The 23,381-nt window shown below is 46.6% G+C and overlaps 1 protein-coding gene and 1 long non-coding RNA gene across 9 annotated transcripts in view; one reads left to right on the top strand and one right to left on the bottom strand.

Annotated features, from left to right (window-relative positions):
- Positions 1 to 23,381, bottom strand: part of IL20RB (interleukin 20 receptor subunit beta) — a 43,367-nt gene that overhangs the window by 14,609 nt on the left and 5,377 nt on the right. For 2 of the 8 annotated variants that reach the window (XM_074031104.1, XM_074031107.1), the window contains exons 2-7: positions 15,030 to 15,156; positions 14,661 to 14,867; positions 12,955 to 13,145; positions 6,923 to 7,047; positions 4,396 to 4,546; positions 953 to 1,095 (exon numbers count right to left, since the gene is read on the bottom strand). In XM_074031104.1, coding sequence (XP_073887205.1) covers positions 953 to 1,095; positions 4,396 to 4,546; positions 6,923 to 7,027 — 399 coding nt within the window. In that variant the 5' untranslated portion in view covers positions 7,028 to 7,047; positions 12,955 to 13,145; positions 14,661 to 14,867; positions 15,030 to 15,156. Of the gene's footprint in view, positions 1 to 952; positions 1,096 to 4,395; positions 4,547 to 6,922; positions 7,048 to 10,109; positions 10,239 to 11,179; positions 11,317 to 12,954; positions 13,146 to 13,377; positions 13,780 to 14,660; positions 14,868 to 15,029; positions 15,157 to 23,381 lie in introns of those variants that run through there. The other 6 variants (XM_065539971.2, XM_005545856.4, XM_074031105.1 and 3 more) reach the window with 4 other exon arrangements.
- The window catches only part of LOC135969635 (uncharacterized), a 27,492-nt gene continuing 17,224 nt past the window's right edge, over positions 13,114 to 23,381 (top strand). Inside the window, exon 1 of the long non-coding RNA XR_010584953.1 lies at positions 13,114 to 13,242. This is a non-coding gene — a long non-coding RNA (uncharacterized lncRNA). The remainder of the gene's footprint in view (positions 13,243 to 23,381) is intronic.

Below are 23,381 nucleotides of genomic sequence, written 5' to 3'. Positions count from 1 at the left end.
GTGACTCCAGACTGATAAGGAGCTACGGGCATGTATAAGTTGCAGACAGTTCTGGCTTTAGTTGCTTTCCAGAAGCTGACACTGGCTCCCTCCTCCCAGGAGAGAACTGTGAGAATTCCCTAGGGTGACAGGGATGGGGCTTTTTGATTTTGTTTTTGTTGTTTTTGTTTTGTTTTGCTTTGTTGCACTACTTTGTGTGGTTGAGGTCTGGGGGTTGGGGTGAAACATCTGCAGAGGCAGCCAGAGAACATGGGGGAGCTGTTGGAGGCCTGCTTTTGGGTTTCCCCCACCATTGTATGGGTGCATGGGTCCTATACCTACTGGAGAGACCCAGACCTGTGGTCCAGGGCCCTCAGGAGTAAGATAAGAATTCTGGCCTCATGAGGATCTGAGAAGACAGGTAGGGTCTCCTAACCTCAGGCACTCACTATGAAGGTCCAGATTGTTGTTCCTTCACCCCACCCTATCCCACCAAAATCAAAGCACAGTCCATGCCTCCCATGTACATCTTCACTCTGAGAACAATGAGGCTTTTGGCATGTGAATTGAATAAGTTGGGTTGGAACATGTTATTGGGTGTAGTTGCTGTTACAATTGTGGGAAGAGGCCAAGAATGCTCAGCAGGCCAGTCTGGGAGGGGAAGACCATGAGTGACTCCTGCAATGCTGAGCATCCTGGGCTGGGCAACACATCTTCTCTCTTTGCCATCCCAGGCCCTGGGAGAGAGCAGAGGTGGCCTGCCTCAGGAAGGTCACCACACCCTGGAGAAGGGAGATTTCTTCCAGTATCTCTAGTTAGAAATGAAGTCTTTTGTAAGTATTCCTCTCCCCTCTCTGTGCAGATGCCTATAATCTCATGATGGAAACATGGAAACATGTGTCCATGCCCAGCTAAGGTCCAAGCTACATCTGGTCAGTGTTACACTGAAAGGAATAAAGAACTACTCTATTACCAAGGTGTCTGGGAGGACCACCACAGGGCAACAGGAGTACTGGAGCAGCCGGCCCATTTTCCAGACGAACAGTGGCACGACCACAAGGATCAGCATGAAGCCAACAAAGGCAAACAGGGCCAGTACCAGGGGAATGGCCTCTCCTGAAAACAAAAGATAAAAACAGGCTTAGAAAACAGCAGTGAAGGTTAAATCTTCCATCCTGAGCCTCCCCCAGTTTCCTGGAGTTGACTCTGCACATTGGCTAAGACGGCAGATACCATCATCCTGAGATTTGATGTGTGCCTTAGTGACCAAAATTACCACCATTAAAAGCATTTTTCTAGAATCCAGATTAAGGCATGGTTTCCAGAAAGCCCCAGGGAAGATTAAAATCTTTTTCTTGTGACACAAAAGGGAGGAGTATCATGTGTTAAGCCAATTGCTGTGTTAGCACGTACCTTGGCACCACTGCCAGGAGGAAGGCAGAGTGCCAAGCCCTGGGCAGGATGAGGGGGAGGTATTGAAAGAAACAGCACAGAATGGGGCTGGGCGGTAACTGAAAACAAAGTATGTTTCACAATTCACTCTTGGCATTGATTCATGTTATGGAGGAAATGGTTCAGAAAACAGTCAGAAAATAACTACAATATATCAAGCCCCTATTTTGTGTGCTAGGGCTACTGTTGCTTTCCAGAACTATGCTAGGGGCTGGATGTGTAGTTGCTTGTTCTTCACAATGAGTGTGAGTACCCCTGCTTTTATAGAAGAGGAATCTATGCTCAGAATAGTTAAGTGGCCTACTCCAGGTTACCCAGATAGGACTGGCTCCAAAGCTCACAGTCATTCTACCAAATAATTGTAGCAGAAAAGGCCAGATTTGAGCATCTGGAGATGCAGAAGAGGGTACAGGTTATTTTCCCATCTCTCTTGAGCAACACAATTAGCCTCTTTGGGCCAGGCTACTCACCTGCAATGTGAAGGGTAGCCCAGTCAATGAGACTGGAGAAGCTGGTGGACTTGTGGCTGGGGGCATTGTACATTGTTTCAATGATTTTGGAAAATATTTTGGTGGTACGCATCAAGAGATACACAAATGTTCATACCCTTTCATCCACTCCTGCAATTTTTAATATTTAATTTTTGTAGTATATAGTGGGTGTATATGGGGTACATGAGATGTTTTGATATAGGCATGCAATGTGAAATAAGCACATCATGGAGAATAGGTAGCCATCCTCTCAAACATTTATCATTTGTGTTACAAACAATACAATTACACTCTTTAACTGATGTTAAAATATACAATTCGATTATTGTTGACTATAGTCACCCTATTGTAGCTATCAAATAGTAGGTCTTATTCATTCTTTCTCTTTTCTTTGTGCCCATATCCTCACTTCTCCCCAACTCCTGAAATTTTAATTCCAAAAACTAATCCCAAGGAGGAAACAACTATATATAAGTCAGTTCTTAGCAACATCTGAGCTAGAGCAGTAGCCTTTCATTTACATATATTGACATATACATATGCTTTTTTTAAACACAATCTTGCTCTGTCACCCAGGCTAGAGTGTAGTGGTGCAATCTTGGCTCACTGCAACATCTGACTCCTGGGTTCAAGCGATTTTCATGCCTCAGCCTTCCCAGTAGCTGGGATTACAGGCATGCACCACCATGCCTGGCTAATTTTTGTAGTTTTAGTAGAGATGGGGTTTCACCACAATGGTCAGGCTGGTCTCAAATTTCTGACCTCAGTTGATCCACCTGCCTCAGCCTCCCAAAGTGCTGGGATTACAGGCATTAGCCACCACACCCAGACCTTTAAAAATGAGGTAGAACCACCATTCTGAGCAAACTATCACAAGGACGGAAAACCAAACACCGCATGTTCTCACTCATAGGTGGGAATTGAACAATGAGAACGCTTGGACACAGGATGGGGAACATCACATACCGGGGTCTGCTGTGGGGTGGGGGGAGCGGGAAGGGATAGTATTAGGAGATATACCTAATGTAAATGACGAGTTAATGGGTGCAGCACACCAACATGGCACATGTATACATATGTAAGAAACTTGCACGTTGTGCACAGGTACCCTAGGACTTAAAGTATAATTTTAAAAAATGAGGTAGATCCATATGTATTGACATGAAAAGATGTTCACAATATACTACTGAGTGAAGACAAGCCAAGTACAGAGTAGTAGGTACAATATCATCCCATCTAGGTGTGTGAGCATTGGTACCACACAGACAACGCCTGGAAGATTAAACACCAAACTCACTGACGGAAACCTCCTGTGTAATATGCCGAAGAATGGGGCGCACTCATCTCTTCATTTATTTATTTATTAAAATGAGACGAGGTCTCGCTATATTGCCCAGGCTGGTGTTCAATTCCTGGCCTCATGCAATCCTTCTGCCTCAGCCTCCCAAAGTGCTGGGATTACAGCTGCGAGCCACCATGCCTGGTCCTACCCCTTACTTTATATGCTTTGGTGTTGTTTGGATTGTTAAGCAAGCTTGACTTGTATGATTTTACAAAGTAGTATAAAATAGTAATCAGGAAATCTGCATGAAAAATGTCATGCATATGATATTTGTGAAAAAGCAGGCATAAAATGTATGTTATAGGACTACAGGATGTGCCTACACATGGGAATGACTGAAGGATGATGCCCTCAATGAGCCGGGTGTGGTGGCTCACACCTGGAATCTCAGCTCTTTGGGAGGCCAAGACCCAGGCAACAGAGCAAGACCTTGTCTCTACATATGCAATAAAATAAATTTTTTTAGAAAGAAAAATAAATAAATACATGTACTACAAAATTAAGGTAATAATTAGTCTTTTAAAAAAGATTAATTTTTTTTAAGACTAAAAGGCTATACACAAAAATGTAACTAGTGACGTTTAAGTGACAGATCATGGGATGTAGGCTCTTATTTGGTTTTGCTTCTTTTCAAAGGGTTTTTAAACATTGTAGGTTTTCTGACCTTAAAATATTCAAGGGAAAAGAGTAATTCAAACGAGGATTCTCTAGACTTTCCATAAGGTCCCTTCCAGATGAAGAAGGCTGTGGCGTTATACAAGGTAGTGCCTCCTTTCAAGGTCTGACCCTCTGAAGCCCGTGACTGCCTCTCCTGCAGCCGGCTCTGACTCTCAGGCAGTAACTATCTGGTAAACCAGTCTTGCAACACCTGGCGCCCAGGCCTAGGAAGCTTTGAGGGGGAAAGTGTTTCAGACAGCTGCTCGTAACCCCACCCAGCCCCAGGGTGGACTCCCACCTCTAGGGAATCAGAGTGACAAACATACTTTCACCATGGGAACCCACCCGGTCCATGAGGGAGGTCAGTGAAATCAAGGGAAAACTCAGAACCAAAGGAACCCAGCAGGCCTCTGAGATATGCCAGGAAGGGCTATCACCTGTGCAGGGCTCCAGGGACAGAGAAGCCAGCCTTACCTTGCACCTCCACACATTCTGTCTGGCTGAAGGCGCTGTACCTCCCAATGGCCTTCACGAATGTCTGGGCCTTCACACAGTATGCAGCCCCTGGCTCCATGGTTTCTAGGTGCACTGGAATACCCCCGCTCCTCACCATTTTGACATGTTCCTTTGAGAGACCAGAAAACACAGTTATTGGTCAAGTGTGGTGGCTCACGCCTGTAATCCCAGCACTTTGGGAGGCTGAGGTGGGCGGATCACCTGAGGTCAGGAGTTCAAGACCAGCCTGTCCAACATGGTGAAACCCCGTCTCTAATACAAATACAAAATTATCCGGGCATGGTGGCAGGTGCCTGTAATCCCAGCTACTCAGGAGGCTGAGGCAGGAGAATTGCTTGAACCCAGGAGGTAGAAGTTGCCATGAGCCAAGATCATGCCATGGCATTCCAGTTTGGGCGACAGAGTGAGACTCTATCTCAAAAAAAGGAAAAAGAAAAGTTATTCCCAGAAGGCAGCAGGACTGGAAAGGGCAAAAAGTGCCAAAGAAGGAAAGTTGCAGATACTTCCTTTCCAGATGCACACAGAATGTTCCCTCTCACTTATGCATACATTCATTCAACCATATTTATTAAGTACCTACTATGTGCTAGGCACTGCTCTAAGCACAGGGACCTAGCATTGAACAAAATGGACAAAGTTATTGCTCTCATAGAGCTTACATGGGGTGAGACAGATGATGAAAAAGTACACATCAGGTGGTGATAAGGACCGTGAAGGAAAAAGCAGAGCAAAGGGATGGTAACGAGGAGGCACCATTTTAAACAGAGTGGTTAGAGAAGGCTTCTCTGATAGGGTAACATTTGTGCAGAGACCCTGACTTGAGCGGGGGCTTGGCATGGCCACTGCTGCCAGGGAGTCAGTGCAGTGGAGCCATGAGCAGCACCTCCTCACTCATCCACCCATCTGTCCATCCATCTGTTCACCCTTCCACCTCCATGCCCCTCCCTAAGGCTGTGCTCCTCATCTGAACCTGTGGAGGCTTGCCTGAACCAAGCCTAGATGACTCAGGGTATATGCTCCCCTCTTAGCCCTGGCACTGCCAGTTACCTAGGGTGGGTAGTGGGCTCCATCCCAATGAATCTGAGGGAGCTGCATGCTTCCTCCTGCACAGGCTCTGCCCTGTCCCCAACACTACTCCATCTGCCTGGCTGGCAATGCCATATCCTACAGTGGGCTCTTGCCTAGCAGGGGGTAAATACTGAAACCCAGTGTTGTACCTGCCCACACCACCTTTCATGGGAAGCTACCCAACCTACAGCCCTCTTTGAATGGGTGGTGAGGCACGTGCTCTGAGTCCAGATACTGCTATAAGATCAAGGGTACCCTTGGCCTGAGAAAGGTCCAATCAGGGGCGAGCTGGCTACCAGCAACCCCTGAAGCTTGTCCTGATAAGACGAGCAAGACCAATTGGATTCTTCTTCTGAGGATTTGGTCTTGGGAAACTGAATACCGAGAGCTAGAAGCAGGGACAAAGGAGAGAGGACACAGTGAGGAGGAGTCAGGCCTAAGAGGCCTGGAGGGGCTGGGGGGCACATCATAGGCATGAGTAGGAAGCATTGATGAGGGATCACAGCCTGGAATAAGCTAGGAAAGGGCCACAGAAAGTGTGCAAGAGCAGGGACCCACCACAGGGGAGCAAGGGCTCTGGGGGAGCAAGGGCTCTGGGGAAGCGAGGCTGTAGCCTGGCCCTGTGCCAGCTCTGTTCATAGATCTGTGAGAGCTCCTTATTGCACCGTATTAATCCCTGTGATAAAGCCTGTCTTTGCTTGTGCTGCCTGGAGTGGGCCTCTAAGCTTTGTCACCATATGCTTGGACAGAGTCTCCACAGGTCTGAGTGTCCCCTAGTTCCTGCTCATGCTCCACTCCTTGTACTGCTGCTGCTTGTCTGGCTAGTCCCTCTGTGAGGGCTGGCCTCCCAGCCATCCCAGGCTGTAGGACCCTTCCCATGGGGAAGGCAGCACCCCACCTGGGCATTCTGCGTGGCCCACCTGCTCATAGTTAGATGGGTTTACTCATAAGCCAGCTCCTGGATCCCTGCCTCTACCTCTTCATCCTGCCAAGATACACACCCTCAGGAGGTTTGTACCAGCCTTGTGTGCTTTTGAAATCATCCTGTTGATCTAGAAATCCTGACTGCTGCCCCTAAGTGGCTGAGGAGATGAGCTGATGAGGGAGAAAAAAGGCATTGAAAAGATATTGTGGGTCCAGCTAGGTTAGAGTTTAGGGTAAGGGGGCAGCCCCACACTTCAGGAGATCTGACCTGGAAAGGCTCCCAGCCAAGGAATGATTGAATGGACCAAGGCAGTTCTTTGGAGAACAGACTGATGGGGTGGTCAGCATACCCATCTTTTGCACACTTCACCCAGAACTGCTCATCCCTAGGTCACCCAGTGAGCACTGCAGGGGCCGCCTGCCCTTGCTCACCCTCAGAGATTTGTGCCTTCTTTCCCGAAGCCTGACTCAAAGGCCAAGGCTGGAGTCTCACCTCGGCACCAGGCTCCCTCCTCCAGTAGGCCACAAGGAACTCAAACTGGGGCCCCAGGTCCTCCAGCTCAATAACCAGGTGGAAGCCATCTTTGGTGATCTCCATCCCAGGTGGGGTAAGGATGGCTGTTGGCAAGACAACAGGAGAGTCAAAGCCAGCCCCAGACAGGGCTGATTTCCCTGGAACACAATGACCGTGACATCTATGGAAATATACCAGTCTCTGTAGGGAAGGGAGGGAGTCAGCTGTAGCTTCAAGCTCATGGAAACATGTACACAAATACGCTCCTGTATGCGGCAGGTGCTCAGGTGCTGTATGCTCAGGTGCTTTTTGAGTGATGAATGAATGAAAAAACAAATGACAAATACTATAATTCTCTTCTTTTTTAATCCTTTAACAAAGTCCACTGTTCCTTCTCCAGGAGGCACATATACACAAGAAAAGTGATTAAAAACTGCAGTAAACATTATCTCTTGCTCTTTTAAAATTTTATGATCCATGCCCCTCCTGTCACCACTTTTTCAGCAGAAATTGCTCCTCATTTTGGCTCATCTAAGTGAGCAGATGCTATATTTTAATGCTTGCCAAATGCCTATGTGAGCTCAGGTCTATACTGAACAGCCAGGCCCGGTCTTTGCCCCCTAGGAATGAGCATAGCTGGCAGGGCCATGTGCATTCCCACAACTCACATAGATCTGTGGCATGTACTGGCTACTGACAACTTTCCCATATCAGCAGATGAGCAGCCCATGAATACGGCTGGCCATTCTATTCTCAGCCCAATTCTATTTTTCATCTCATATCCTGAGTAAGGGATGCTGGCAAGTTACCAGCTTTTTTTTTTTTCTTTTCAGACAGGGTCTCACTGCCACCCAGGCTGGAGTGTGCAGTGGCACTAGCATGGTTCACTGTAGCCTCGAACTCTCAGGCTTGGGTAATCCTCCCACCTTAGCCTCCCAAGTAGCTGGAACTACAGGCACACATCACCACACTCAGTTAATTGTTTGTATTTTTTGTAGAGATGGGGTTTCACCACATTGCCCAGACTGGTCTCTAATTCCTGGGCTCAAGCAGTTTGCCCACCTCGAGCTCCCAAAGTGCTGGGATTACAGGAGTGAGCCAATGCGCCCGGCCCACAGGCTTTTTACAGATTCCAATAATCAACTCTAGAAATTACAGCATAAGCACAAACATTATCTTTCATATTGCAAGGTCCCCAGCAGAGAGGCCCACAGCCTGTGTGAATTCCTTACCATCAGCAGACCAATAGCAGAAGGGCCCACACAGATAGTCTCTACACCCTGGTTACTGGTGATGGAGTTATACCTGCCTCTCCGACCCAGAGACTGCAGGACCAGAAGGGCCACCCTGATCACTGGTCTTGGATTGGAAAGTGGGCTGGGGCATGCTCTGGGCTAAATCTGCCTTCCCTGGGGTCAGCGGACACTCAGAAGAAAGGCAGTGCCTTTCCCCCTCGCCTCCCTCATCAGAGAAGTGTATATGCTTGGCTGTTGGAGAGCTACCTGGATAGGGGTCAGGAGGACTTGGGAAGTCAGGGCCGACTGTGCAAAACACACTCAGTGCTGAGATTCATATGACCACACAGCACCACTAGCACTACCTCTGAAACACCTCCAGAAGTGAAACAGATATTTCACTCCTCGACTTTTCTGTCAGATATGATTAGAATTGGGTCTTCTGATCTCCATCTTTATTAAGACCAGAATTAGAGAAAATAATCTGAAGCTTCAGTTCAGAGGAGAGTTGTTCGACAGCGTTAGGGCAGGAACCTCTGTCCTATGCCTTCTGCATGCTTATCTCATTTAATCTGCCCAGGAAGCTTTAGAAGGTAAACACTGTTCCTGTTTTTTTATGGGGGGGGCGGGTGGGGGCGGTTTTTTGAGACAGAGTCTCGCTCTGTCACCCAGGCTGGAGTGCAGTGGTGTGATCTTGGCTCACTGCAAGCTCCGCCTCCCAGGTTCATGCCATTCTCCTGCCTCAGCCTCCCAAGCAGCTGGGACTACAGGCGATGGGGTTTCCCTGTGTTAGCCAGGATGGTCTCGATCTCCTGACCTCGTGATCCACCCACTTCCGCCTCCCAAAGTGCCGCGCCCAAAGTGAACCACCGCGCCCAGCCTAACATTGTTCCTGTTTTACAGAGAGATTAAGTGACATGCCCAGAGTCACAGAGTTAATCTACAGAATGTGAGCCCATTTCTTTCTACATTTCTACCTCCCTCGTGTGGGGTGTTTAGTCTCTTTACTAGTGGATCTCAACCCTGGCTGTACATGAAAATAATCTGGGAAGAATTTTAAACTCCCAGTGAACAAGATGCATGCAGATCATTTAAACCAGACTCTCTGTGGAAGGGCCCCAGGCAAAAGTGATTCCAAAGCTCCCCTGTGACTCGAATGTGCAAAATTAAAAACCTCTGCTCTTGGGCCGGGCGTGGTGGCTCATGCCTGTAATCCCAGCACTTTGGGAGGCCGAGGCAGGCGGGTCACGAGGTCAGGAGATGGAGACCATCCTGGCTAACACAGTGAAACCCCGTCTCTACTAAAAATACAAAAAATTAGCTGGGCGAGGTGGTGAGCACCTGTTGTCCCAGCTACTCGGGAGGCCGAGGCAGCAGAATGGCGTGAACCCGGGAGGCGGAGCTTGCAGTGAGCCAAGATCACACCACTGCACTCCAGCCTGGGCGACAGAGTGAGACTCCGTCTCAAAAAAAAAAAAAAAAAAAATCTTTGCTCTCAGTAAAGCTTCCCTTTAAGAATGTGGACCCTCAGCTAGGCCTAGGGGCTCATGCCTGTAATCCCACTGTAATCCCAGCACTTTGGGATCACCTGAGGTCAGGAGTTGGAGACCAGCCTGGCCAACATGGAGAAACTCTGTCTTTACTAAAAATACAAAATTAGCCAAGCATGGTGGCACATTCCTGTAATCCCAGTTACTTGGGAGGCTGAGGCAGAAGAAACGCTAGAACCCAGGAGGCGGAGGTTGCAGTGAGCTAAGATCGTGCCATTACACTCCAGCCTGGGCAACAAAAGCAAAACTCCGCTTCAAAAAAAAAAAAAGACAGAGAGAGAGTAGCGATCCTTTTCAGGAGAGCCTTAAATCAAGATTTTTCATATTTCTGCAGAGAGGTCTGAGTGGCCTTTTTCAAATGGAAGAGGACAAACTTAATACCTTTAGGAGATCATGATGCCACCCCAGTTCATTTGCTTGGATCACAGAGGGATCTCATAGAACCGTTATCTTCCGTCTTCTGATGCAAGGACAGACTCCTGTACCTCAGCTCCCCCTGCAGCAAGCTCTTTTCCTGTTTATACTGGCCTCCTTAAGTACAAGGTGTTACAGCACATCCCCACCCACATAGTTTTGCAGGCACTCCCTTATCTTTATGTGACCCATGCCTGCTTTCCAACAACAGCTGCCAGCCCCCAGCAATAGTCTTGGCTGGATCCCTATGCTCTTAGGAGCCAGAGGGAGATGGTGCTGGGTGCTGCCTGGGCACTGCAGGTAGTGGCAGTTTTGCAGTGCCCTCCAGGGCCCATTAATCTCCCCCAGATCCTGCCACTTCGACCAACTCCTCCTGGAACAAATTCAGCCAGATGATCATCCTCTCCATTCTATGAAGTCACTCCATTCCATTCCATTTCAGTCCTGGTGCCTGGGAAGGAGGCCTGGGCAAAGGAGCCCATGATCTGCACCAAAATTCCTTTTGTTATCCCATTCCAATGGTCCTATTCCTGCCCCATCCCTTCCCTCCTCTGCTCTTCAGCTTGGGCTCCCCTCCTTCTAAACCTTCCTAATTTCCATCTAATATCATACACTCCTCAGTAACCTTTGACTCATCCAAATGCTGCAAATTCTGCCCCAAACCTTCCTCCACCATTACTCACAACAGAAGTTCTGCCACATCACAAAAACAGAGGCTGAGGAAGACCCTTATTTTGCCTTTCCTGCAGCTCTAAATTGGTTACATTCCCACCCATTCCTTGCCGCTTCCTACCTCCATGCAGTCCTCCGCCCCAGCAGCCAGATGGTCATCCTCTCCACTCCATGAAGTTACTTTCTCAAGGGCCCATCCAGGGGCTTCCTTCAGCCTCTTAGGAGCTGTTCTATTCTCCCTACCATGATTCTCTACCCTGGTGCCCTTCCCTCCACCCACATTTTAAAGTCTGAGGTTTTCCAGGACCTTGTCCTCTCTCCATCTTCAACATCTTGTCCCTAGACAGTCTCATCTACTTCCAAACCTTTAGCTGTTAACTTTGTGATGGCCCCTTGTGATGGTTCATTCCTATAATCCCAGCACTTCGTGAGCCTGAGGCAAGAAGATCACTTGAGCTCAGGAGTCTGAGGCCAGCCTGGGCAGCATGGTGAAACCCCATCTCTACAAAAATACAAAAAAATAATTAGTCAGGTGTGGTGGCGTGTGCCTGTAGTCCCAGCTTCTTGGGGGCCTGAGGCAGGAGGATCACTTGAGCCCAGGAGGTCAAGGCTGCAGTGAGCTGTGTTGGCGCCACTGCACTCCAGCCTGGGCAACAGAGCAAGACCCCACCTCAAAAACAAAATAAAACAAACAAACCAACAAAACCACTTTGTATTATGTATCTGGCTTTAAGCTTTCTGAGCCTCAGAGACTGATTTCCGGCTGCCAATCAGACATCCATGACATGACATCTTGCAGAAATCTCATTCTCAAAACCTGGGGTGTCTCCTATTCTTCAAGACCAGCGGCCTTAGTTGGTGTTCTCACCAACTCCAATCGGCAGCTGGACACCATCATTCTCTCTCCCTTCTCCATCCCCACAAACTTGGTCCCTAAGCTCTGTCCTTTCTAAATCAGTCATGTTTCTTGGATTCATCATCTCCTTCCCATCCCCTTCCAAACTCTTGGGATCAGTAGGATTATTACAACCCCCTCCTTGCTCTTCCCCTGCCCTGCAGGCTTGCCCTACTCTGGTTCACTTTCCACACAGCAGTCAGAGTGGTTGTTTTGTAAGACAGACCTGGTCGGCCGGGCGCAGTGGCTCATGCCTGTAATCCCAGCACTTTGGGAGGCCGAAGCAGGCAGATGACTTGAGGTCAGGAGTTCAAGAACAGCCTGGCCAAAGTGGTGTTGCATGCCTGTAGTCCCAGCTACTTGGGAGGCTGAGGCAGGAGAATCACTTGAACCCAGGAGGTGGAGGTTGCAGTGAGCCGAGATCGCACCACTGCACTCCAGCCTGGGCAACAGAGTGAGACTCCATATCAAAAAAAAAAAAAAAAAAAAAAAAAAAAGGATATACCTGATCTAGATCCTCTCATTTTTCATGGCTCCCCTCTACTGACTGGGTCAAGCTTCATGTCAGAGCCCTTCACCACATGATCAGCTGCTTCCTTACCCCCTGCCCATCAGCCCTTGCCTCCTCTGTTCCCCAAACACACACGTCCTTTTACACAATGGCCAGTGCTTGTACTCAGCCATATTTGGCCACCTATCTGGATTCCTCTATTATTTCTTTTTCAATCCTTTTCCAGGTACCACTCCAAAAGAAAAGTTATTTATTTCCCACAAAAGTCATTATAGACGGGCAATTTTCCGGTGGCTCTGTTAAATGTATAAATCCTCTTGCACAACAAAGCTGATTACATGGGCAGTAAATATGCAGTTAATGAGGCATCAAGTGGGAGGCAGTGTAAGATTTATGGAGGCACAATCAGGGTAGGGAGCAGCAGTCCTGGTGCCATCTCTTCACTTCCAGAGCAGCTTTCCTTCCAGGTTCCCAGTGTCAGCATCCCCAACACCTGCACTCCCTGACACAGACAATCAGGAATGACTTGTAAAGTTAAAGGGCATGAGAGAGAACAGCACGTAGAAAGCAGTTGGCAATTTTTCAAATGGACCAGTAAGGGTTGTTTGTGTTCACAATACCCTGGCTTTGCAGGACTATTTTGATGTTAAAAAAAAGTCTAGAAAGTCTAGGTGAACATGGTTCCCAAAGGAGTGGCTGGTGGGGGTGGGAGTGTAAAGAGAGAAGGACCTTACTTGAGTTTCTATTAAAGGGATGTTTCAGGATGCTCCAGGCTGAGGTCTGTGAGCCCAGTGTGGCCCTGACACGAAGGTTGTATGGCACAGTGGCCGTGATGTCATCAGTGACATCACACTCAGGACCTTCAGTGAGTGAGCACCAGCTGCTGGGGATCCAGATGTGGCTCGTGTACAGGCTCTCGTACTCCCTGTCAAAGAGAGGAGGGCACAGAGTTACACCAGCCCCTCTGACACAGGCTCTGTTATGGTTGCAAGTGACTGCCTTCATTCTCCTACTTTGTACAGGTAAGTAAAGTAAGTACTTGCTCATTATCCCAGCTCCTCCACTCTCCTCCCTACCAACCATCCGTTCTCCCTTACTCCTTTTATCGCCAGATGGGGAAAGCTAGGCATAAACATCAATGTGTCTGTATCTCTTACCTCTTCATCTCCAGGGTCATCACCCTAATCTCAGCCACTGTCATTCCTTGCCTTGCCGTGGTCTCCCAGCTTGCACACCTGCCATTCTCGAAACCATTCACCACTCAGCAGATCATGGCATTTCTCTCCTTACTGGCTTCCTACAGGACTTAGAACGGGATCCAAACTCTTGCCAGTGGCCTACAAGATGCTTTGGCCTTCTCTCTCATTCAGCTCCTAAGCATGATATTCTTGCCACACTGGTCATTTCTCCGAAATGCTGAGCACTTTTTGCCTTAGGACCTTTGACTAGCTGTTCACTCCATCTCAAACGCTCTGCCCCTGCGGTTCGCGTGGCCAGCTCCTCTTGTCCTTCAGACATGGCATAAATATCACCTCCTCAGAGAGGCCATCCCAGGCCATCTAATATAAAGGAGACTCAGCGTCAACTCTCTATGGTATCAGCCTTTTAGCTTCCTCCTAGCACTGATTACTGTCCAAAATTCCCTAGAGCAGTGCTTTCCAAAAATAAACTTTCTGTAATGATGCAAATATTCTAAATCGATGTTGTTCAATATGGTAGCCACTGGCCACATGTGGCTATTAAACACCTAAAATGTGACCAGTGTGGCAGGAAACAGACATTTTAATTTAATTTAATTTAAATTTAAATAACCAGCTGTGGCTGGTGGCTACCATACTAGGGAATGCTGGCCTAATATATTTACCATCTGTATCCTCCTCTAGATGTAAGCTCTCAAAATCCAGAAACCTTGTCAACTATATCCCTGAGCCTAGAAGAATATCTACATATGTAGGTGCTTAGCCTGTACTCATTGTTAATGAAATATATGGAGCAATTTCTTTTTTTTTTTTTTGAGACGGAGTCTCACTCTGTCGCCCTGGCTGGAGTGCACTGGCCGGATCTCAGCTCACTGCAAGCTCCGCCTCCCGGGTTTACGCCATTCTCCTGCCTCAGCCTCCCAAGTAGCTGGGACTACAGGCGCCCGCCACCTCGCCCGGCTAGTTTTTTGTATTTTTTAGTAGAGACGGGGTTTCACCGTGTTAGCCAGGATGGTCTCGATCTCCTGACCTCGTGATCCGCCCATCTCGGCCTCCCAAAGTGCTGGGATTACAGGCTTGAGCCACCGCGCCCGGCCAATATATGGAGCAATTTCTATGTCCTTATCAATCTTCAAAAGCTGCAAGTACCTGGTCACCTGGAGAAGACTAGAGCCTGCTTGGCCCCAGGGCCAGCTGACCTTTAGGGTTATAGTTTGTTTTGGCTCTAGGTATAAACTTACAGTCAGGAAAAGTGAGGACTCCTCCACCCTTAAAGGATCTGAGTCTCCAATGATTTATCCATCTCAAGTCAGAGTCAAACCCGTTGAACAGTTGATTCACTTTTTAAAAGAACTCCACCAAAAGGTGTTAGGCACATTCGTCTTCCCAGAGAGTTCACTGTCAAATCCACAGAACAATTTCCCTTGCTTCTTCAACTCTTTCAATGCCTATGCAGACAGAGGGGGTAGATCATTGGGGATAATCTATCCCTCGACTCAAAAAGCTACCCTGGGCTCAGGAGGAAGGGCTATGCCTTCAGGAACCAACTTCTGCCTAAGGGAGAAGAACTATTAAAAATAAGAGGAAAAAAAAAAACAAAAAAAACTCACCCCTGGTATTCGACAGAATAGTACACTGTTTCTCCAGGCACGGTCACTGGGCTCCACATCAAGAGATGCTTCATGTTGGTTGAGAGCACAGAGAGGTTCTGAGGGGCAGGCAGAATGGCCACTTCATCTAGGATCAAGGCAGATAGCCAGGCTGACAGGTGGGCTCATAGTGGGAGAATGCCACAGCTTCAAATTAATGTCTAATGAAGGGCCTCACCAGCGGAGGTTGCAGTGAACCAAGATTGTGCCACTGCACTCCAGACTGGATGACAGAATGAGACTCTGTCTCCAGAAAAAAAAAAAAGGCCTCACATGTTTATAAACCAGAAACAAATTTTTGATACCATCATTGTAATTCTGACTTTGTTGATAAATGACATATCAATATTAATAATGACTAATATTTATCTAATACTTACCATGTTCTATCTAGGCCACGTGCTGGATTTTTACATGATTGTCTCATTGAATTCTCATGACCATACTGGGAGGTAAAGACCATTAGTTTTTCCATTGTACAAATGAGAAAACTGAGTCACATTATTTATGACTCTTCAGTTAGACTGACCAGGATCCAGCGACTCTGCCACTTACTATGTGGCTTTAAGCAAGGTGCATAGACATGAGCCTCTTAATCATTCATGGAAAACCCATGCAGACTACCACAATATTCTCATCACCTCCCTCTCCTGCCACTGCCATCCTCAGATGCCAAAGCACATCCTTTCATGTCCCTCAGCAAGGCCAAATGGGGCATCAGCTGCCAGGTGGGAAGTACAGGCTCAGATCTGCTGTGGAGAGGGTCCATTCAAATGGGACACAAAGCCAGCTCTGCGACTCCACCCCAGAAAGACTGCAGGCCCCTGAGTCAGTCTGGGACACCAGTATGCCCAGAGTGTGCCCAGACACAGTGTGCCCAGAGTATGCACACAGTGGGACTACGATTTGTAGAGAACGAAAGAGCCCTATGAAGGTGAACCTGCTCATAAGGACTTTGGGCAGTCACAAAGCCAAACACTTCATCCTCACATGTCACCCCAAGGTACAGTCTGAACTCTCTGCTGTGCTCCTCTTTAAATGCCCAACACCTGCCTCCCTTTGCTGTTATAGTACAGTGATAACATCTACAGCATAGTAGGGGTGGGGCTGGAGTCCTCATTCGGGACTTTTCATCTCTGTGCCTATCTCCAGATTGGCACCTGCTGTTCGTTAGCAAGCCCTGTGACCACAAAGGGATGGAAGGCTGCTGGGGACCCCCCACCTGGTTTCCCTGTTCCTTCGCTAATGTAGGGCCCTAGTGATGCACCTCCACCTCACCCTCAGCATCCATAGTCTGTTCTGTGGGGAAACACCGGGAGCACCCACAAGGCAGGCTTCCTGACCCCACCCACCCCCAAGCTTGAAATCACCCAAGGGATGGAAAGGAAAAGGGGTGGAGTGGTACAGGAGGACAGGGAATGGTCCCCTCTGACACCTTCCTCTGGTAAATAAAAAAAAAAATTCTCTAGCCAGCTATTTGGGGAATATAAAGCCATATAAATATAAAGCTACGTTTTATAAAACTAGTTAATGTAAGTACATAATTAAATTATGTGAACAAATCCATTTATTAATTAACATAATTTAATTATATAACTTAAAGCTCTCAGAAATGAAATCTCCAGGCACATACGGTTTTAATGGAAAATGCTACCAAACATTTAAAGAAGACAACATCAACAAAATGCAATTTCCTCTAAAACAGAATAGGAAAGAACAGTTTCCAGCTTACTTTATGAGGCCAGTATTACTGTGATACCAAAATTAGACAAGGAAAATATATACATAAACTACATAAAAATATATCTCATAAACTTAGACAAAAATCTTCAACAAAATATTAGCAATCCAAATTCAATAATGTACAAAAAGAACTGTATACTATGACCACGTGGGATTTGTTCTAGGTATGCAGGGCTGGTTCAACATTTGAAAATCAGTTAATGTAATTTACCATGTCAGTAAAGTAAAGAATAAAATCATAAATCATATCAATTGACACAGAAAAAGGATTTACAAAACCCACATCCATTCATTATGAAAAATAGGACAAAACAGGCCTGGTGCGGTGGCTTATGCCTGTAATCCCAGCACTTTGGGAGGCCGAGGCAGGCGGATCACCTGAGGTCAGGAGTTTGAGATCAGCCTGACCAACATGGTGAAACCCAGTCTCTACTAAAAATAGAAAAATTAGCTGGGTGTGGTGACGCACGCCTGTAATCCCAGCTACTTGGGAGGCTGAGTCAGGAGACTTGCTTGAACCTGGGAGATGGAGGTTGCAGTGAGCCGAGATCACACCACTGCACTCCAGCCTGGGCGGCAAAGCAAGACTCCGTCTCAAAAAAAAAAAAAAAAAGAAAAACCAAGACAGAACCAAAAACTCTCTTCAAGAGCAGCAGGGAGTTACCACAACTTGATAAAGACCATCTACAAAAAACCTACAGCTAACATCTTACTTAATGGTGAAGGACTGAATGCTTCCTCTCCAAGATCAGGAACAGGCAAAAATGTACACTCTTATCACTCCTATTCAACATACTACTGAAAGTTCTAGCCACTGTAATAAGGCAAGCAAAAGAAGTAAAAGAAATACAGATTATAAAGGAAGTAGTAAAACTTGCCCTATATGTAAATGACATGATATGCTATGTAGAAAAATCCCACAGAATCTTAAAAAAAAAAATCTGAAACTAGGCCAGGCACAGTGGCCCACGCTTGTAATCCCAGCACTCTGGGAGGCCAAGGCAGGCGGATCACCTGAGCTCAGGAGTTCGAGACCAGCCTGAACAACATGGCAAAACCCCATCTCTACTAAAAATACAAAAATTAGCTGGGCGTGGTGGTGCGTGCCTGTAATCTTGGCTATTCATGAGGCTGGGGCAGAAGAATCGCTTGAACCCAGGAGGTGGAGGTTGCAGAGAGTTGAGATTGCACCACTGCACTCCAGCCTGGGCAACAAAGCAAGACTCTGTCTCAACAACAAAATTATATTTCTATATACCAGCAACAAACACATACACAGACATTAAAAATTATAATCACTGAAAAAAATAGGTGTATATCTAACAAAATATATTCAGGGTTTGTATAGGGAAAACTCCACAATGCTAAATGAAGTCAAAGAAGATTTAAATAAATGGAGAGACATACTGTGTTCATGCATTAGAAGATTCAACAGTTAAGATGCCAGTTCTCCCCCAAATTGATATATAGGTTTAATGCACTTCCTATCGATAGTCCAGCAAGTTTTTTGTTAACATAGATAAGTTTTTCCTAAATTTTATAAGAAACGTCAAAGGAACTAGAATACCTAAAAGGAGGGGGAAGGGCTTCAAGAGAGCTGACCAGAAGCATTTCATGCTTACCTCCTCCACTTAGAAGAACCGAAATCATGTATATACAGTCACACTTTGAATACATTATCCACAAGAGAACACTGGAACTCAACAGAAAAGTTACAGGAAACACCAAAAGCAAGGAAAGAGGAGGAGAGGCAGACTGCTTGGCTAGGATCAGCTGGCAGCCATGAGTGACTTCTCAATGTGGGGAAAGAGTAAGTGAGAGACCTCCGGTGGCCCTCATTCCCACCATGGAATCATGCAGTCCTGGCCGCGAGAGAGTTCCTCAACCCTCCTAAGTCCTGAAAACATACATAGGGAGCTGCCAGGGGAATGGGGGACAAAATTGTCCCAAGAAGGGAACTCATGCTGGGTCCCATACTTTTTCTGAGACCCAAACAGTTACAGCAAGGCACCATTTTAAATCCTAGTCTTTGGCAGATGCACATGCTATCCTGGTGGCCAGCAGCACCATTAGAGAAACTCAAGCTATTGCTGCGAGACTAGGGCACAAACTGGGAATGAACTCCCACAGCCGAGACTGAGAATCAAGTGAGGCATGGGCTGCAGCTCTCAATGCTGGGAAGTGAGTGCTGCCAGGACTGAGACTGGGATGAAAACAGGCACAAGTTGCCACTGGGGCTCAGTCACAAGCTGGTTGGGGGCTCCTGCAGCAAGGTAAGGGCTCAAGCTAGGTGTGGCCAGCTGCTGCCAGGGATGGGGGGTAAGCTCCGCCAGGGCTGAAGCATGAGACAGGTACATGTTCCCCACCTACTGGCCCAGGCTGTAGCCACAGAGGTCAGCCCCACCCTCTCCAGTGGGAGGACCTCAGCATGGCTACTACCACTCCTCACCCATGCATTCCACCTGAGACCTGAGGATTGCCCTGACCTCTACCCGCCATGACTGGTGCCTGCTCCCACTTTGAAGGGCCTGAGCACAAGCCCACCCAACCCAGCTTCACCCCCTTCTCTGAGACACAGCACATAGCCCGCGGCCTTGGAGGGTGACAAGGGCACCTTGGGCACCTGAGTACTCCTTCTGGGGTCCTGTGGTTGGGTCTAAACTCTCAGCTGCCATCACGTCAGCTGGCAAGTACCACCTGCAGTCCTGGAGACTGTCCTACACAGCCCATCACACCCACTGCCATCATAAAAGGACAACTCTTAGAGCTCAGATAATTATCCTGCCACTGCTACTGCCATCACTTGTGCCATGCTAGCTGTCCAGGGCTCCAAGAACCCTCTTGCCTGCCCAGTCCACCACTACCACTGCCAGCATCCAAGCAAGTCATGTGGAGGCCCAAGAATCAACGTGCTGGCAACCACCAACACCAGTGCCAGCATACACAACCCTGGGACACAAGGATAGGCATACTCAGACCACCAGTGCCAAAATTGGGGCCTGTAGACTGGCCCACCTGGCATCCCACAGCACAACTTCACCACAGACTCCAATAACTGTACCCTAACCCACTGATGAAATCACAGATATTACTAATGCTGCAGCCAAAGGAGCCAGAATAAAAGCAAAAATGGGCCAGGCACAGCAGCTCACACCTGTAATTCCAGCACTTTGGGAGGCAGATGCGGGCGGATCACGAGGTCAAGAGATCAAGACCATCCTGGCTAACGTGGTGAAACCCCGTCTCTACTAAAAATACGAAAATTAGCTGGGAATGGTGGCGTGTGCCTGTAGTCCCAGCCACTCGGGAGGCTGAGGCAGGAGAATGGCATGAACCTGGGAGGCGGAGCTTGCAGTGAGCCAAGATCGCGCCACTGTGCTCCACACTCCAGTCTGGGCAACAGAGCGAGACTTCGTCTCAAAAAAAAAGAAAAAAAAAAAAAGTATATAAATATATACACACACACACACACACACAAATGGCCAACAGATATATGAAAAAATGCCCAATATCACTAACCATCAGAGAAATGCAAATTGAAACCTCAGTGAGATGTCATCTTACCCCAGGTCAGAATGGCTATTACTAAAAAGACAAAAAATAACAAATATTGATGAGGATGCAGAGAAAAGGGAACTCTTACACACTGTTGGTGGGAATGTAAACTATTACAGCCACTATGTAAAACAGTATGGAGATTTCTCAAAAAACTAAAAATAGAATTACCATTCCATTCAGCCATCCCACTACTGGGTATCTACCCAAAGGAAAATAAATCAATATGTCAAAGGGAAACCTCCCCTTTCATGTTTATTGCAGCACTATTCACAATAGCAAAGATAAGGAATCAACCTAAGCATCCATAATGGATGAATGGATAAAGAAAATGTGGTATATATACACAATGGAATACTATTTATTCACTCATAAACAGAAAGGAATCATGTCATTGGCAGCAATGTGAATTGAACTGTATCTTAAGTGAAACAAGCCAGACACAAAAAGACAAATATCATATGTTCTCACTTATATGTGGGAGCTAAACGATTTTATCATACAGAGGTAGAGAGTGAAAAGACAGATAACAGAAACTGGGAAGAGTGAGTGGGTGGGAGTGGGGAAGAAGAAGAGAAGTAGGTTAAATGGTAAAAACATACAGTTAGATAGAAGTGGACAGGCGCAGTGGCTCGAACCTCTAATCCCAGCACTTTGGGAGGCCAAGGTGGGCAGATCACTTGAGGTCGGGAATTCAAGACCAGCCTGACCAACATGGTGAAATCCCGTTTCTACTAAAAATACGAAAATTAGCTGGGCATGGTGGCACATGCCCATAGTCCCAGCTACTTGGGAGGCTGAGGCAGGAGAGTCACCTGAATCTGGGAGGCAGAGGTTGCAGTGAGCTGAGATGGTACAATTGCACTACAGCCTGGGCAACAGAGCAAGATTCTGTCTCAACAAAACAAAACAAAACATATAGTTAGAAGGAATAAATTCAATGCCTGATTGCAGAGTAGGGTTTGTTTTGTTTTGTTTTGTTTTGTTTTGTTTTGTTTTGTTTGAGACGGAGTCTCGCTCTGTCACCCAGGCTGGAGAGCAGTGGCGCAATCTTGGTTCACTGGAAGTTCCGCCTCCCAGGTTCATGCCATTCTCTTGCCTCAGCCTCCGGAGTAGCTGGGACTACAGGCGCCCGCCACCATGCCTGGCTAATTTTTTTATATTTTTAGTAGAGATGGGGTTTCACCGTGTTAGCCAGGATGGTCTTGATCTCCTGACCTCGTGATCCACCCACCTCGGCCTCCCAAAGTGCTGGCATTATAGGTGTGAGCCACCGCGCCCAGCCAAAAGTAGGGTTATCTATAGTCAACAAAAATGTATTGTACTCAGGTGATGACTCTCCTAAGTACCCTGACTTTATCACTACACATTATATACATGTAACAATATTTCACATTTACCCCGTGTGAAATAAAGAAAATAGAAAACAAAGCCGGGTGCGGTGTCTCATGCCTGTAATCCCATCACTTTGGGAGGCCGAGGCGGGGCGGATCATGAGGTCAGGAGATTGAGACTATCCTGGCTAACATGGTGAAACCCCATCTCTACTAAAAATACAAAAAATTAGCTGAGTGTGGTGGCACGTGCCTGTAGTACCAGCTACGGGGGAGGCTGAGGCAGGAGAATCGCTTGAATCTGGGAGGCGGAGGTTGCAGTGAGCTGAGATTGCACCACTGCACTCCAGCCTGGATGACAGAGCAAGACTCCATCTCAAAAAAAAAAAAAAAGAGAGAGAGAGAAACAGAGAGAGAGAGAGAAAGAAAGAAAAGAAAGAAAAAAAGAAAGAAAAAGAAAGAAAGAAAGAAAAACAAAGAAACTAGAATAACTAAAACCATTTTAATTATAAAGTGAGAGGAATCAATCTACCCAATTCCAAGACTTACAGTAATTAAAACTATGTAGTATTGGCAAAGGAATAGACCCAAGATAAATGGAACAGAATAGAGATTCCAGAAATAAATCCACACAAATGTGCTCAACTGCTTTTTGACAATTCCAGACAAAAGTAATCCTAAAATCCAACAGGCTTTTAGGCCCGGCATGGCAGCTCACACCTGTAATCCCAGAACTTTGGGAGGCCGAGGCAAGTGAATCACTTGAGCTCAGGAGTTAGAGACCAGCCTGGGCAATATGGCGAAACCCCACTTCTATAAAAAAATACAAAAATTAGCAGGCATGGTGGTCCCAGCTAAGATAGTCCCAGCTACTTCGGAGGCTAAGGTGGAAGGTCACCTGAATCCAGGAGGTTGAGACCATAGCGAGCTGTGATTGCGGCATTACACTCTAGCCTGGGTGACAGAGTGTGACCCTGTCTCAAAAAAAAAGGGCTTTAAACAAGTAATACTGGAACAATTGGATATCTGCAGGCAAAAAAAAAGAAAAAAAAAAAAAAAAGAACCTCAATCTAAACCTCACACCTTATGCAAAAAAAATGTAAAATACAAAACTCTAAAACTTTTAGGAAAAAAGCAGGAGAAAATCTTCAGGGCTGGGCAAAAAGTTATTAGATCTGACACCAAAAGCAAAATCCATAAAAGACAAAACATGATTTTATTTTATCAAAATTAAAAAACTTTTGCTATGCAAAAGCCCATGTTAAGAGGATGAGATGACAATTTGCAAAGTGGAAAAAAAATTGCAAACCACTATCTCACAAAGAACTAGTAACTAGAACACATAAAAAATTCTCAAAACTCAGCAGTAGAAAAATCAATCCAATTTAAAAATGGGCAAAGGATATGAATAGACATTTCACCAAAGGGGATATATAGATGGCAAATAAGCACACTATTAGCTATTAGGGAAATCCAAATTAAAATCACAATGAGATAGCATTACACAGTTATCAGAATGGCTAAAAGTTTTTAAAGTTACAAAATCAAATGCTGGCAAGGATGCAGAGCAAGTGGATCACTTATACATTGTTGGTAGGAATGTAAAATGATACTCTTTTTCAAAATAGTTTGGCAGTTTCTTGTAAAACTAAACATGTAGTTACTATATGATCTAGCAATT

Source organism: Macaca fascicularis, chromosome 2 (genome assembly GCF_037993035.2).
Source record: "Macaca fascicularis isolate 582-1 chromosome 2, T2T-MFA8v1.1".
In the NCBI taxonomy this organism is placed as follows: Eukaryota; Metazoa; Chordata; class Mammalia; order Primates; family Cercopithecidae; genus Macaca; species Macaca fascicularis.
The sequence above is the reverse complement of the archived record's forward strand: the minus strand, read 5'-3'. Positions and strand labels throughout refer to the sequence as shown.